Source organism: Dromiciops gliroides, chromosome 6, assembly GCF_019393635.1.
Source record: "Dromiciops gliroides isolate mDroGli1 chromosome 6, mDroGli1.pri, whole genome shotgun sequence".
NCBI lineage: Eukaryota > Metazoa > Chordata > Mammalia > Microbiotheria > Microbiotheriidae > Dromiciops > Dromiciops gliroides.
The window spans coordinates 85,725,280-85,739,479 of record NC_057866.1 but is presented as its reverse complement, the minus strand read 5'-3'; the positions used below and the strand labels follow the sequence as shown (position 1 = coordinate 85,739,479).

Below are 14,200 nucleotides of genomic sequence, written 5' to 3'. Positions count from 1 at the left end.
GAGGAGGAGCAAGACATGCAAGACCTCCCCAATAGATTCATTATCCCATTCATTCATCACAGCAGCTATACCACATATTTTCTCAAATCTTCTATGACCCTCTGCTCTCTCAGCTGAGAACCTTGCCTCATACTTCATCCATTTACTAAAAGCTCCTTTTTCTCCCCTGCTGCTCATCTCATGTCTCTCAAACATCTTCCCCTACTATCTCCTTGGTGCCTCTTTTCTTTGCTGAGACAAACCTTCCTCTCTCCTCTAGCAGATTGCCCCAACTAATTCTAACACACTCTCTCTCTCTCTCTCTCTCTCTCTCTCTCTCTCTCTCTCTCTCTCTCTCTCTCTCTCTCCCTCTCTCTCTCCCTCTCTCCCCCCTCCCTCCTTCCCCTAACCACATTTTCTCTCCCTCCCCACCTTCCTCCTACCCCTGCCTCTTCCCTTCAACTATGACACTTCATCTTAGTCCTCTGTGCCTTTCACTGGCTTTTTCCATGCCTGGAATTCTCTTCCTTCCCATCTCTGCCTACTGATTTTCTTCAATATTCCATTCATATTTTACCTTCTTTAGGGAGCCTTTCCCAATTCCTCCTCTACTACTAGTCCTTTCCTTCTATTTTTGCTGTATATAACTGGTGTGCACAGTTTTTCACATGTTGTCTCAGTTAGAATGTGAGCTCCTTGAGAATGGGGACATTTTCCTCAATTTCTTTGTATCTCTGTGTAAGCACTTAGTAAATGCTTGTTGACTTACTAAGTGACTTATTTATGGTCCCACAAATAATATGTGTCAGGTGATATTTGAACTAGTCTTCCTGATTCTGAAACTCACTTTAATCACATTCTATTTTTCTTGATCTTTTTTTTTTTTGATGCAATAGTATGCAATTAAATTTTTTTAGTCATTTCTTAGTTGTTGGACCTAAGCAATGGATCTGGAAAAACAAACTCCCAAAAGGCCCCTTTTTCTTTTAAATTGGGGAGGGAAGGCCAAAATGAATTGTAGAACTGACCGTTAAAAACATACAGTAAATATATTTAGACACTTAATATATTTAATTTAAATAATCCCTAGGAAAGATTTTTTTTATACAGTCCCTTTGGTCAACTTTTAAAAAATCCTTTTTTCTCTAAGACTGATTTTATACATTTAAAAAATGTTTAGTACAAAGAAATTATGTAAGAATCATTTTGTGCATATTGTATATCTGATAGTCTTCATAATAAATTAAAAAATAATCTGTAAGGTTAAATGAATTCCTATATTTTATACACTCAAAATTAATTAACCTGCTTTCCTGCTAAGTTCTTTTTTCTTTCTACCAGTATTAAATGTTCTGGGCCAATCTTTATGTATTTTCTTTGTAGATAAGAATGTGAAAGAAGCTCAGCCTAATTTTGGACTGTGGGGAGAAGGCAAAGGTGAAGATGAGTTGTCACCAGAAGAAATACAAGTGGTAATTTTATTCTATATTTTGTCTTTTTGTTTTGTTTTGTTTTTGTTTGTTTTTTTTGTTTTTTTTTTTAGTGAGGCAATTGGGGTTAAATGACTTGCCCAGGGTCACACAGCTAGTAAGTGTTAAGTGTCTGAGGCCGGACTTGAACTCAGGTCCTCCTGACTCCAGGACTGGTGCTCTATACACTGTGCCACCTAGCTACCCCTTTGTCATTTATTTTTAACAAATATATATATATATATATTTGTGTGTGTGTGAGGCAATTGGGGTTAAGTGACTTGCCCAGGGTCACACAGCTAGTAAGTGTCAAGTGTCTGAGGCCGGACTTGAACTCAGGTCCTCCTGACTCCAGGGCTGGTGCTCTTATCCACTGTGCCACCTAGCTGCCCCTATTTTAACAAATATTAAGAAGAGAATATAGTATTAAGAAAAACTTCTTAAACATGATTTTCTTTATCTGTTGAGTAGATGAATAATAATTGTTTTAGATAAGTTTCTTTTTTTTAATGCATCTGAGGCATTATTATGGCATGACCCTAGGCTCTTGAAGGCTATACCAGTGTAACACTAGCCCTGGCAAGTCCTGTCAGGCCAGAAAGGCTTTGGACTTCAGGCCTGATGAATAATCCTGTGTGTGTTACTCAGAGATCAGCATGATTAATTGTGAAGAAGCTGATCACTAAAGATTTATTCACTGGGTGATGAATTTTGTGACAGAAGGCATCATGTAGCCATGTGATTGGCATTGATAGTGGGAGAACCATACCAATAAAATCAAAGATCTTTTGAAGTATGGTAGTATAATTAAAATGGTACCCCCTCTAGGATCATTACACTAATAATAGATGACTTCTGGGGCAGCTAGGTGGCGCAGTAGATAGAGCACCAGCCCTGAATTCAGGAGGACCTGAGTTCAAATCCAGCCTCAGACACTTTACACTTACTAGCTGTGTGACCCTGAGCAAGTCACTTAACCCCGATTGCCTCACAAAAAAAAAAAAAAGAAAAAAAAATAATAGATGACTTCTTACCTGTGAAGTATTCCTCCAGAATAAATGGTTCTTTTGGAATTGCTGCTGTTACTTTCTTGTTGTTGTTGGGGTTTTTTGGGTTTTTTTGGTTCTTTGTGGGGCAGTGGGGGTTAAGTCACTTGCCCAGGGTCACACAGCTAGTAAGTGTCAAGTGTCTGAGGCTGGATTTGAACTCAGGTACTCCTGAATCCAGGGCTGGTGCTTTTTCCACTGCACCACCTAGCTGCCCCTGCTGTTACTTTTTAATTGACCAAATTGTTTCATAGTTTGATAATATGAAAAAAGAATAAGTAATATTTGGACAATTAAAAACAAACCCACATATATTTATTTAAGGTGAATTTTAAATTCTTTTATTTCCATTCTCTGATTATTAATCAAGTTCATATTTTCTGGCCAGCTTTTGCAGAACAGAAACCAATAGCATTGGTGAGAGCCTAGTTTTAGGTATCATGTTGGCTGTTTTTTAAATCATGTGTCTTTTACTTCCTCATTCTTACACTGACATGGGGTGGGGGAATCTATAATTAATCTAAATATAATTAGGAACAAATATTTACTAGACAAAAAATTGTCACTTGAATTAATGTCCTAAGACTTACCAAGCACTAAAGATACAGAGGCAAACATGACACAGCCCCTTCCCTAAAAGAGTTTACAGTCCAGCAAGGGGAGAACACATGTACATATGCAGAGTTAGATATAAAATAATTGGGGAAGAAGGCAGTAGCCACTGTCTTCATACTTGAGCTGAGCTTTGAAGAAAGCAAATGTTTGTTAGAAGTCTCAGTGAGGAGAAATGTATCCCAAGTATTGGGTAAAGGCATGGAGCAGGGGGATATGGGGTACCATGTGTGAGGAATAGTAAGCAGGAACATTTGGCTAGCCCATGGAATTTGAGGAAGGAAAAGAAAAGAATGGCAAAGTTAAGAGCTTAGGGAAAAGAAGGATTTCTTGTTGGTGCCCTATATAGAAGCACAAAAGTTCAGCAGAGGGGTGGACTTTGCAGGAGAGAGAGGAAGAAGATAATGAGTTCTCTTTTGGATGTACTGAGGTGGAGATGTCTGTGGGACATTGAGTTTGAAATCTTCAGTCAGCAGTTTATGATGTGAAAGGGCCTAGGACAAAGTCTTCAACTATTCCCCAAATTAATGTGTATTGACATGGATGAAAAATGGTCTGTCTTCTCAGTGAAGTATGAGGCAAGGTCCTTAAGTGACAGGGTCGGAGGAGGGAGTTGTTGTTGTTGTTGTTGTTGTTGTTGTTGTGTTTATCCAGGAATCACCTGTGTTCTTGCCATATGCATGGGTTACCCCTTATTAAAGGAGAACTTTTAAGACTGAGTATAGTACCGTGATTATTATAATTTTTTTTTTTGCAATCATTTTGTAAACCTTTAAGTAAGTTGGGGGGGAGGAGGCAAGAGAAGGGAAACCTACTTGTTTACTCCTCATTTTTATCATGGATATCTTCAATGTGTGCACGGGCCCATTTTCATAAAAAGTTCATTGAGATAAAAAAGTTGTCACAGAGCTTGATAGTAATTTATTTGGGTTGCCAGCTAACGTGGTAACATGAAAGGTCCTAGCAGAACTCACCTTCCCCAGAATAAATTTAATAGGGCACCAGATGAGATGACTATACAAGAAGACATCCAGAAGTCTGTGCCCAGGGGCAGCTAAGTGGTGCAGTGGATAAAGCACCAGCCTTGGATTCAGAAGGACCTGAGTTCAAATCTGGCTTCAGACACTTGACACTTACTAGATGTGTGACCCTGGGCAAGTTACTTAATCGTCATTGCCCCACTAAACAAACAAAGAGAAGTCTGTGGGCCCTCGGAGCAGGAATATTTCAGGAGAATTGCAGGGGAAAAGGATTGGGGCGTGGGGGTGCGTCTGATTTGTTAAATGGAGAGTGAAGCCCCGGGGCAGCTAGGTGGCGCAGTGGATAGAGCACCGGCCCTGGATTCAGGCGTACCTGAGTTCAAATCCGGCCTCAGACACTTAACACTTACTAGCTGTGTGACCCTGAGCAAGTCACTTAACCCCAATTGCCTCACTTAAAAAAAAATTAAAAATTAAAAAAAATTAAATGGAGAGTGAAGCCCCAACCCATCAGCTGCAGTAGCATTTGGGTCCATATGAGGCTTGAAAGCACTGTACTGTTGGAACTACAGCAGGAGGCAAAGCCAGTTATTGTTGAGTGACTGCCTGAGAGGAAAGATGGCATAGCACCTAGAAAGTTCTGGGAAGCCTTCCAGGAGGCCTTAGACTAGCACAATCTCCCACATCCATTCAAGGCCAGAGAGGTCAGCACCTGTATTAGGCAACCATGAGATAAGCCAGAAACCAGGGAATGCAGCAGGAGGTGGGGCCTGGTTCCAGTCATTATATCCAGGACAATAGAGCAGTTCCAGTGACATCCAGACTGGCAGGAATTGTGAGAGCCTAATACCTGGTTCTACTAAATCTTAAGCCAGAAACTGAGTCTAGACATGTGATTAAGCAGAAAATTGAATACAGTAAGGTTGAAGTCCAAGAAGTAACCTAGAAGAGGGTAACTCCATAGTCAGTATAAATAGAACCTCAAGAAAATGAAAGAATTGTTTGGCTCCTAGGACTTCAAGAGTGGAAAGGAGAGAGAGAGAGAGAGCGCGCATTTATTAAGTGCTTACTATGTGTCAGGATCATGTGGTGGTCATACAAATAAAATGCAAGTAAAACAATCCCTACCTTCAAAGAGCTTACATGCTAAAGGGGGAAGACAGCACATAAAGTGGTACTGGAAGCCATGGTGGGGAGGGAAAGTACCCACATGAGGGCATGGGGAAGTGACTGCAACAGGTCATATAGAGTACTAGATCCCAACAAGATATGGCAAAATGCTCACCTGTTAGAGCTGTGGGAGCCAGGAGTTCCATGTTTCTCAATGAAAGAAAATGAAGCAAGTAATAAATGAAATTAGAGTTCTTGAAGAAAACATTGGAAGCAGAATAGTTTGGAATAGAAGACAGAAAACTTTAATGAAAAAATAGAGCAGATGGTCCAAACATAACTCGATAGTTCAATCTGACAACAAATATTAGAATAAAATTAAAATCTGAAAGGTTTGAAGAACATAGATCTACCATCAAAAACAACTGACCTGAAAATTAAATTGAAGAGCGATAGTTTTAGAGTCACTGGACTCACTGAAAACTATGACCAGATTTTTAAAAATGGATACCATAATTCAAGAAATAATAAAAGGAAGCTGTTTAGATCAGTTAGAAGCAGAGGCAAAGTGAAAATAAGAAGAATCCACCAGTCTTCCAATAGAAACACCAAATTGAAAACACACAGGAACTTCATGGCCAAAATTTAGAGCTTTCAGTTCTAAGAAAAAATACTGCAAGCAGTCACAAGGAGTTCAAGTAACAAGGAATCAGTCAGGATCACTCAAGACTATGCCACAGCCACTTTGAAGAAGAGGACATTCTGGAATATAATATTCTCCAAAAGGTGAAAGAAAAATATTTAAAATCAGTAATTTATCCTAACTCGGATTATAATTCTACAGGAGGAAATGAACATTTGTTCAAATAGAGAACATTCAAATATTCCTAATGAAAATACCAGAGATTTGTATAATCTTTGAAATGCAGAGAAGAAAAACCTAGGAAGCTAAATTCATTTGAAGAAATGGAAGGAGCTAATGATGACAAGAAGTTTATATTCTAATAATGAGAGGAGACAAGAATCTCATTGTCTTTGAGCATCATTTAGGAAGTCAAGAAAATAAATATGCACAGCCCGGGGTATGGTTCTGTTCTACTTTGTTTTTAATAGAGGAAATAAAAGAGAGAGGGAAGTGAATATACCAGGAAATTGATGAGGTGTTTGGGAGATGAAGTTACTATCTCTCATAATTGGGATATGACAGAACATTCTAAGACAGAGGAGGTGAAAGTGGATCTCATGAACTCTTCACTCTTATCTGAACTATACAAAGGAAAGGTGAACACACAGAGAGAATTTGATAGAGAAATATATTCGGTTCAACAGGAAAGCAATTAGGGATAAGCAGAGGGGTGTTTAAGAAGAAGGATCGAGTTGGGGATGAAGTAGTCATAAAACAAACTTAAGCATTAGAGAGCAAATTATAAAGGGGGGTTATTTTTAATAGATTCTTGTTTAAATTACAAATGTTTTAAAAGATTATTCTGCTCTCCCTATGTCTCTCCACATGAGCAAATTAAAAAACAAAAATCTGTCCTTCAACATGCAGCCACATAGTATAGCATATATAATGAGAAGTCCTCATTTGCAGTCTTCATTTGACTAGAATACTAACTGTGGGAAGGAGGAGTGTGTTGAATATGGTTGGAAGGCTAGAGATTAGGTGTGACTATAAAAGAACAAAGTTGATTTTCATAGGCGGCTAATGATCTGACTTTGCCAGTGGAGAGAAGAAAGTCATGGTATTTATCTGGTTTACCTGATTACCAGATTACCTGTTAACTTGTCATGTTTTGGCTAGAATCATACTGTTCTTTCTAATCCTAAATAGAGTCCAGGGAAAACCATTCTGATTTCAGAAACTAGCAGACCTTGTTTAGCCCTCTAGAAATGTTTTGTTTTTTTTTTTTAATATTCTGGAGCACACAAGTGGAATCAATCAACCAACCATTATTTCTTAAGTGCTTTTTATGAGCCGCTAACTCTGCTAAGTGTTGGGGATAAAACAAACACACACCTAGCCCTTGTCCTCAAGGTGCTTCCATTCTGCCAGGGGAGAGGCATGGACAAGGTACACACAGAAAAGGTAGAAAGTCACCTTAGAGGACAAGGCTCTAGCAGCTGGGAGACCATAAAGTACTTCCTACAGGACGCACTGTGCTGAGAGTTGGGGGTAAAGAGACAGAGCCTCCCAGACATAGATGACAGCCAGGAGAAAGTTAGGGAAGCAGGAGATGGAGCACGTTGTGTGAGAATCAGGAAAGAGGTCAGCGTGGCTGCACCAGAAGCGAGTGGAGGAAGACTGGAAGGAGAAGGAGGGGCCAGGTTGTGAAGATCTTTCAGTGCCAAAAAGAGTTTGTGTTTGATGCTAATGGTCAAAGGCGTTCCTGGAGTTTATTGAATAATGGGGTGACATGGTCAGACCTGTGCTTTTGGAAAATTACTTGGGGAGCTGTTTGGTCAGACATAGCAATCGATGCTGGTTCTTTGAGAGGTAGCGTTGACAATATCAGTATAGTATATCCAGCATGATATTTTGACTAAATGCATGAGAAGCTTTTTTTTTAAACAATATTATATGTGTGTACATCAGTGGTATTTAATTTGTTTACAGTATCTTGAGTTTAAAAAAACCAAACACATCCTTTGAATCAACTGGAAGCAATGTGGTGATATTCTAATTCAGTTCAGTTCAACAAATTATATGTCAGGACCAATGCTACACCCCAGGGGATTATAAAGATAGATAAGCCAGTCTCTGTCTTCAAGGAGTTTATAAACCTAATTAGGAGTGGAAACTATGCAGAAGTCACTACAAAGCAGCATGTGATAAGCACAAAAGATAGAGCTACTTTTGTACTATGAACAAAAGGAAAAAATCATCTCCAAGCTAGAGGATCAGAGAAGACTTCATAGAGAACGTGGCAGATGTGTCAGATCTTCTTTAGGTGGTGATGGCGGAGGGCTTAGTATGAGAAAGGGGGGGAAGGTCGGGGGAAGATAATTGAATAAAGCCTAGAAACATGATGGTTTGGTTCTAGTAATGTTAGTTAATTTGATGTGGTAGCTTCAACTTCTCTGCCCTCCAAGTGATTATTTGAAAACAGCAGGACTTTTTTATTCTTTTATTGATTTACTGAAAATAAGTTGGCTTTAAGGCAAAAATGTTCATGACTTTTATGACAGGCTATTTAATGTTCCTTTAACTTCTTTCTTAATTAGGAATACTAGCTAAGTACCATATCTTAGAGTCTGGCTAACCAAAACTTGATTTAAAAAACTCAACCCTGGAAATGAAAACTAAGAAATATTGTGTAAGCTGCACTATTGGTTTTAAATTGGAATGTGTTGCAGCAAATTGTGCCTATAATTCACAATCAGTGTTTCCAGATTCTTCCTTGGGGTAATATAATGAATTAAGCCCTACAACAGCAATTTAATTCATTATGTCACCCATAGGAGGGATCATTACATAGTCCAAAATGGTTGCAGGCTATTGTGTGATTTGCACAGTAAATTTTAGCTTATTACCCATAGGATAGGTATATTAATGCTCTAGAGTTAGCATAAGCATATGTCTTGTGGTCAGATTGAGTGGAACAAAATTGTTTTCTGATGTTATTAGTAGTGAAAATGTCTGATTTTCCTAAACTTCATTTTATTGTCTTGAGTGAAACCACATCTATTCATTGATAGATTAGAACAATAAAAAAGCACAAGTGTTATTTTTATTCATTAAATTCAGGATAAACAGTATATAGTATGTCATCTTGTTCCTTCTTTTCTGTATTCTCAACTTTTATTCCATTGAATGTTTTCTCATAACCTATTATCTTGCAACCTAGAGAATTCCTCATTTTAAATAGCGGATATTAAGCAACAGGAGCTGTTTGGCTGAGGTGGGAGGGAGTCCTCCAGCTTAAGACTCATTCCAAAGATGGGGGGAGGTTTTTTCCCATTTAATTGGAAAATGTTTTCCTTAATAATATATTCTCAGAGTAAGTTTTTAGACTTTAAATTAAACTATGAGCCTTTAAATATATTAATAGTATGTCTTCCCTTCAATATTGGATATTCATGAAAATATATAGCTTAATGCTAAATGAAGAGATCCTCATGTCAGAGCACATCAACCAGCATTGTTTTGTGACAATATCATTAATATAATCTAACCAAACTTATTGCATTGTCATTTGGTCAGTTTCACATTTAGAACTTTGTGCTTACAGTTAACTGCCCCTGTAATATCATTTTACCTAAACGTCATTTGACCTACCATTGTTCCTTCTTGGAAGAAATGAAGGATATTAGGTGAGACATTCTTCTAGTTCCAGGATCATTGATAAAGCAGAATACCAAAACTGCCCTAAGGAGACCTAAAGACAGGAATTCTGCATCCCATCCCCCCCCCCCCCCCCGAAAAAAGACTGTAAAATGAAGAGGTTGGCCTAGATGGCTCCTGATGTCCCTCCTAGCTCTGATGCATGCTTCTGTAACAAGTGAGGGTAAACCCTTAGGCAGCATGACCAAGCTTTGAGATGGCTTGGAAAGACACTGGTCAAAAGCAGACCAGTTTGTCAGTAGTGAGCATAAAAAAGTTAAGAGCTCTGTACAGTCACACACCCTGTAGCCTGTAACCTCAGCCAGCCAGCAGATACCTAGCCCAAGTTAGATTGGGTATGTGCATTCATCTTGTAACCACTCTTGTTAAGTAGGAGTGCTGTTATTCATTAGCTCCCTGGGGGGGGGGGGGAGTCTATCAGATTAGATTACAGTTTTGGAGATGAATGAGTCGGTGTAGTGACCGCTGTTTGAAAAGTGGCAATCAAGGTATTCAGGGGGCCACTTTAATAATTCCCCATACTGACTAATTGTTGCCAGCAGCCATTTGGTTATTGAAACCAGCCAAATTAAAGTAACACTCATTCTTATTTATAGAGTGTTCTACAGTTTACAAAGTACTTTCCTTGCCACAACACTAAGAGAGCTACATGGTCCAAGTATATTAAATTCATTTGACCAATGAAGAAACTAGACTCAGTAAAATCAAGGGACTTGCTCATGAACACAGAGCTATATGAATGTGGAGAGAGGGAATAGAATGGAGAGGAAGACCAGAGGTCAAGTCCTACATTATTTGAGAAAGGGGGGAGTCGCCTTCTCTCCCTCCACCCCACATCACTAGCTCCTTCCTTCTGAGATTACTTTCCACTTGCATTGTATCTTGTACGTGTCTCTCATTTAACATGTGAATTCCTTCAAGACAAAGACTATGTTTTTGATTTTCATGTATTCCTAGCCCTTAGCACAGTGCCTAGTACATAGCAAGCACTTAAGTGGTGACTGACTGACTTGGAGACTGCCAAGAAATATAGTTATATGGAGTGAATCTCACAGGAAGAGAAATTGGTGAATTGTGGTAGCAGTGATGGTCTATAGTAGCAAGGAACCACCTCCCCCCCACTATCTTCTCCTCCTCCTTCTGTCCAGTGTGTCGGGGGGCACGAGGAAAAGAGCGCCAGGTCACTGAGAAGGGTGGTCCAGGCTTCCATGATTGCCAAAAGATGAAAAAAATGTGAGGCAAAGTGGTGTGAGATGAAGGGGATTTTGTTAACAGCAGACTGGGGCACAGGGGGTTGGAAGGCAGCGGGTATGAGCCTCACAGTCATAGGACTGAGGTGGAGTGTGATGCCAGTCATAATAGTAGCAACTGATATTTCTATGAGATTTACAGAGTACTCACAACAACTCAGTGAAGTCAGCACTAGAGGTAGTAATCTTACTTTACTATGAGGGACTCATACTATGAGGACTCCACCAATTTAAGTGATTTGTCCATGCTTTCACTCCCACATATGTACTGCTGAAGCTAGTTGAAGAAAATCACAAGATTTGGACTGACTGGATCTACTACAGATTTATGTTACATGACTTCAGCTGGGCCTTTACTGCTGCAAAGCAGTCCTTCTGCACTTCCCTAGTCAACTCACTATTTCCCTCACCAGCGGAGCTCGTCTAAATTGTTTCATCCTTCTTCAAACCTTCTATGGCTCTTTCCCTTCTCTCTGTCAGTGGAAACCCTTAAAAGATATATCAAGACCTCACTCTTCTCCCTTTCTCCTTATCTTACATCACCTAGATGCCTTCTGTATCTCTTCCTTTGCCTCTGCCTCACAGTCCCTTTCTCCTTGCCAAAGAAAACCTCTCTACATGCACAGATGATCCTTCTGTCTTCTCCAGTAGATCATCCCCATTGTCATCCCTACTATCTCACTTTTCTTCAATTTCTCTCTGCTTCCTTGCTGTCTACAAACATGCCTCTGTCCCCCTCATCCTCAAAAACCCCACACTCAGTCTCTCTCCCCACTAGGTATTGTCCTAAATCTCTCCTTTTTGTGGCTCAACTCTTTGAGAAGACTATCTACAATATGTGTCTCCTCTTCCTTTCCTTTCACTCTCTTTAACTTTCTACAGTCTGGTTTCTGACTTCATTCGATACAAATTGCCCTCTCCAGTTACTAACAGTCTCTTAATTGCCAAATCTAATAGCCTTTTCTCAATTTTCCTCTCTGACTCCTCTACATCCTTTGTCACTGTTGATCATCTTCTTCTTGATACTTTCTTCTCCTTGGGGTTTCGTGACATTAGTCTCCCTAGGTTCTCCTATGTAACCACTCCTCAGTCTCCATATTGCTGGATCTTCATTTAGATCATGCCCATGACCTAGGTCATGATTTTGAGTGTCCCTCAGGGACCTCCTGGGCCTTCTTTTTTTCTCCCTCTTATACTTTTACTTGGTGATATCATCAGCTCCCATGGATTCAATGATCATCTCTGAAAATGATTCTCTATGATAATGAAATCTACTAATCCAGCCTCTCTTCTGATCTCCAGTCTTGCATCTCCAACTGCCTGTTAGACTTCTCAGACCATGTGTCCCATAGACATCTTAAACTCAGTACGTCCAAAACTGAACTCATTATCTTTTCCCCAAGCCCTTCCTTTTTCCTAACTTCCCTGTTATTCTCGAGGGTACCACCCACCTTCCCAGTTAGCTAGCCTCACAACCTAGGTAGCATCCTTGACTTCTCACCCCTTCCTCACATCCAATTCGTTGCCAAGGCCTGTGGATTTTACTTTGATAACATTTTTTTTTAATATGCCCTCTCTTCTCACATTGATATTACCCTGGTGCAGGCCCTCATCTCCTCATGCCTGGACTATCACAACAGCCTGCTGGTTAGTCTCCCTGTCTGCAGACCCTCCTCACTTCAGTCTACACACACACACACACACACACACACACACACACACACACACACACACACACACACACACGCGCCACTTCCAGTATTAACTTTACAATTTTCTGCTTGACAATAAAACCCCTTCCTAACCATTCCCTGCATCTACCTCTCTAGTCTTCTTACATCTTACACCCCCCATGGATGCTATGATCCAGCTTCATTGACTTCCTGGCCATTCCTTGAACAAGACATTCCATTTCCTGACCGAGCATTTTCTCTGACTGTCCTCCATGCGGGCAATGCTCTCCCTTATCTTTGCTTCCTGGATTCTGTAACGATTGGAATGATGCCACCTGCTGGAGAGCTACTGTAGGAAAGCTCCACCATAAGGAGAAGGCGTCTGAGGGCAAGCCATGCAGCTTTTCTTTGGCGTCAGGAAGTGATGTTTGCTTGTGGGAGGAAGGAGGGACAAGGCTGGCTCTTTCGCTCTCTTTCGCCAGGACTCTCATGGAGAGTGGAGCAGAACTGTAGCTCCCCGAGATAGATAGCTGAATCTAGGCCTCTTTTTCTCCCTCTTCACCAAATTCTTATTCTCCTTAATAAATGCTTAAAAGTCTAAACTCTTGCTAAAGCTTACAATTCATTGGCGACCACTCATTAGATATTTTAGACAGATGAGCTAGAATTTTAGCGCCTTATAATTCCCCACCTTTCATAAAGTCCCAGCTAAAACACAATCTTGTACAGAAAGTCTCTCCCAGTCACCCTTAATTCTAGTGCTTTCTCTCCTTAAATTATTTCCGTTTTATGCTTTATATGAGTTCTGCATAGTCATTTGCATGTTCCCTCATTAGCTGTGATCTCCTTGAGAGCAGGGCCTGCTTTTTGCCTTTCTTTGTATACCCAGCTCTTAGCAAAATACCTGGCACCTAGGCGCTTAATAAACAGTTATTACTTATTGTCTTTCACAAAATGCAGGAGGAGTTAAGTGGTATTTTATATGCTAAAGAAATTTAAGTTATTAATTTCATGCCAAAATCATTCCTTCCATATAACTTTCTTATTAGGTGGTTATTCTAGGTCACATGTGTCAAACATGTAGCCCATAATTTTGTGACTCACAACACTCCCAAGTGCCTGATCCAGATTAAAATGTAATTGGGAAATATTTAACAAAATAAATAAAAATGCAATAGAACATAATTAATATGATTTTTTTCTAAGTCAATATGCAGCCTAAAGGGATTCTTATGTATGGTTTAGTGACCCCCATTTTTATTTGAGTTTCACACCATTGTTCCAGATGATCTCTAAAGACTTCACCAGTTTTTTTATGTATAGGTCTTACTGCTAACGTAAGAGTCCTATGCTTATCTACCTCAAAGATTATAAGGTCCTTGAAGTCAAGAACTATGTATAATCCTTCATTGTATTTTACCCACTGGAGCCTAACTTAGTACTTTTCATGTAGTGGATTCTCAATAAATATTTTTAAATGATTTAGTGAGTAATGGATTAAAATAATTTCAGTATTATGTTTGAACAGAACAAATACATTTTCATTCATTCAACATGTTAAGTCTGTATGTTGGAATATATTATAAAGTGCTAAGTTAAAAACTGTAAAAAGTGAGTTTTTAAATCTTACCTTTAAACTGAGAAAAGCATCCTCCTTTTTGAGGGAGCACATTAAAGCAAATAGTCCCCTCCAAGCTTTATGAAGGGGATGGTAACCCATAATATTCCATTTCACT

General features: G+C 39.5%; 1 protein-coding gene across 2 annotated transcripts in view; it reads left to right on the top strand.

The window, feature by feature from the left end:
* STX18 (syntaxin 18) overlaps nt 1–14,200 on the top strand; it is a 152,361-nt gene that overhangs the window by 129,279 nt on the left and 8,882 nt on the right. For both annotated transcript variants that reach the window (XM_043970262.1, XM_043970261.1), the window contains exon 7: nt 1,363–1,451. In XM_043970262.1, coding sequence (XP_043826197.1) covers nt 1,363–1,451 — 89 coding nt within the window. The remainder of the gene's footprint in view (nt 1–1,362; nt 1,452–14,200) is intronic.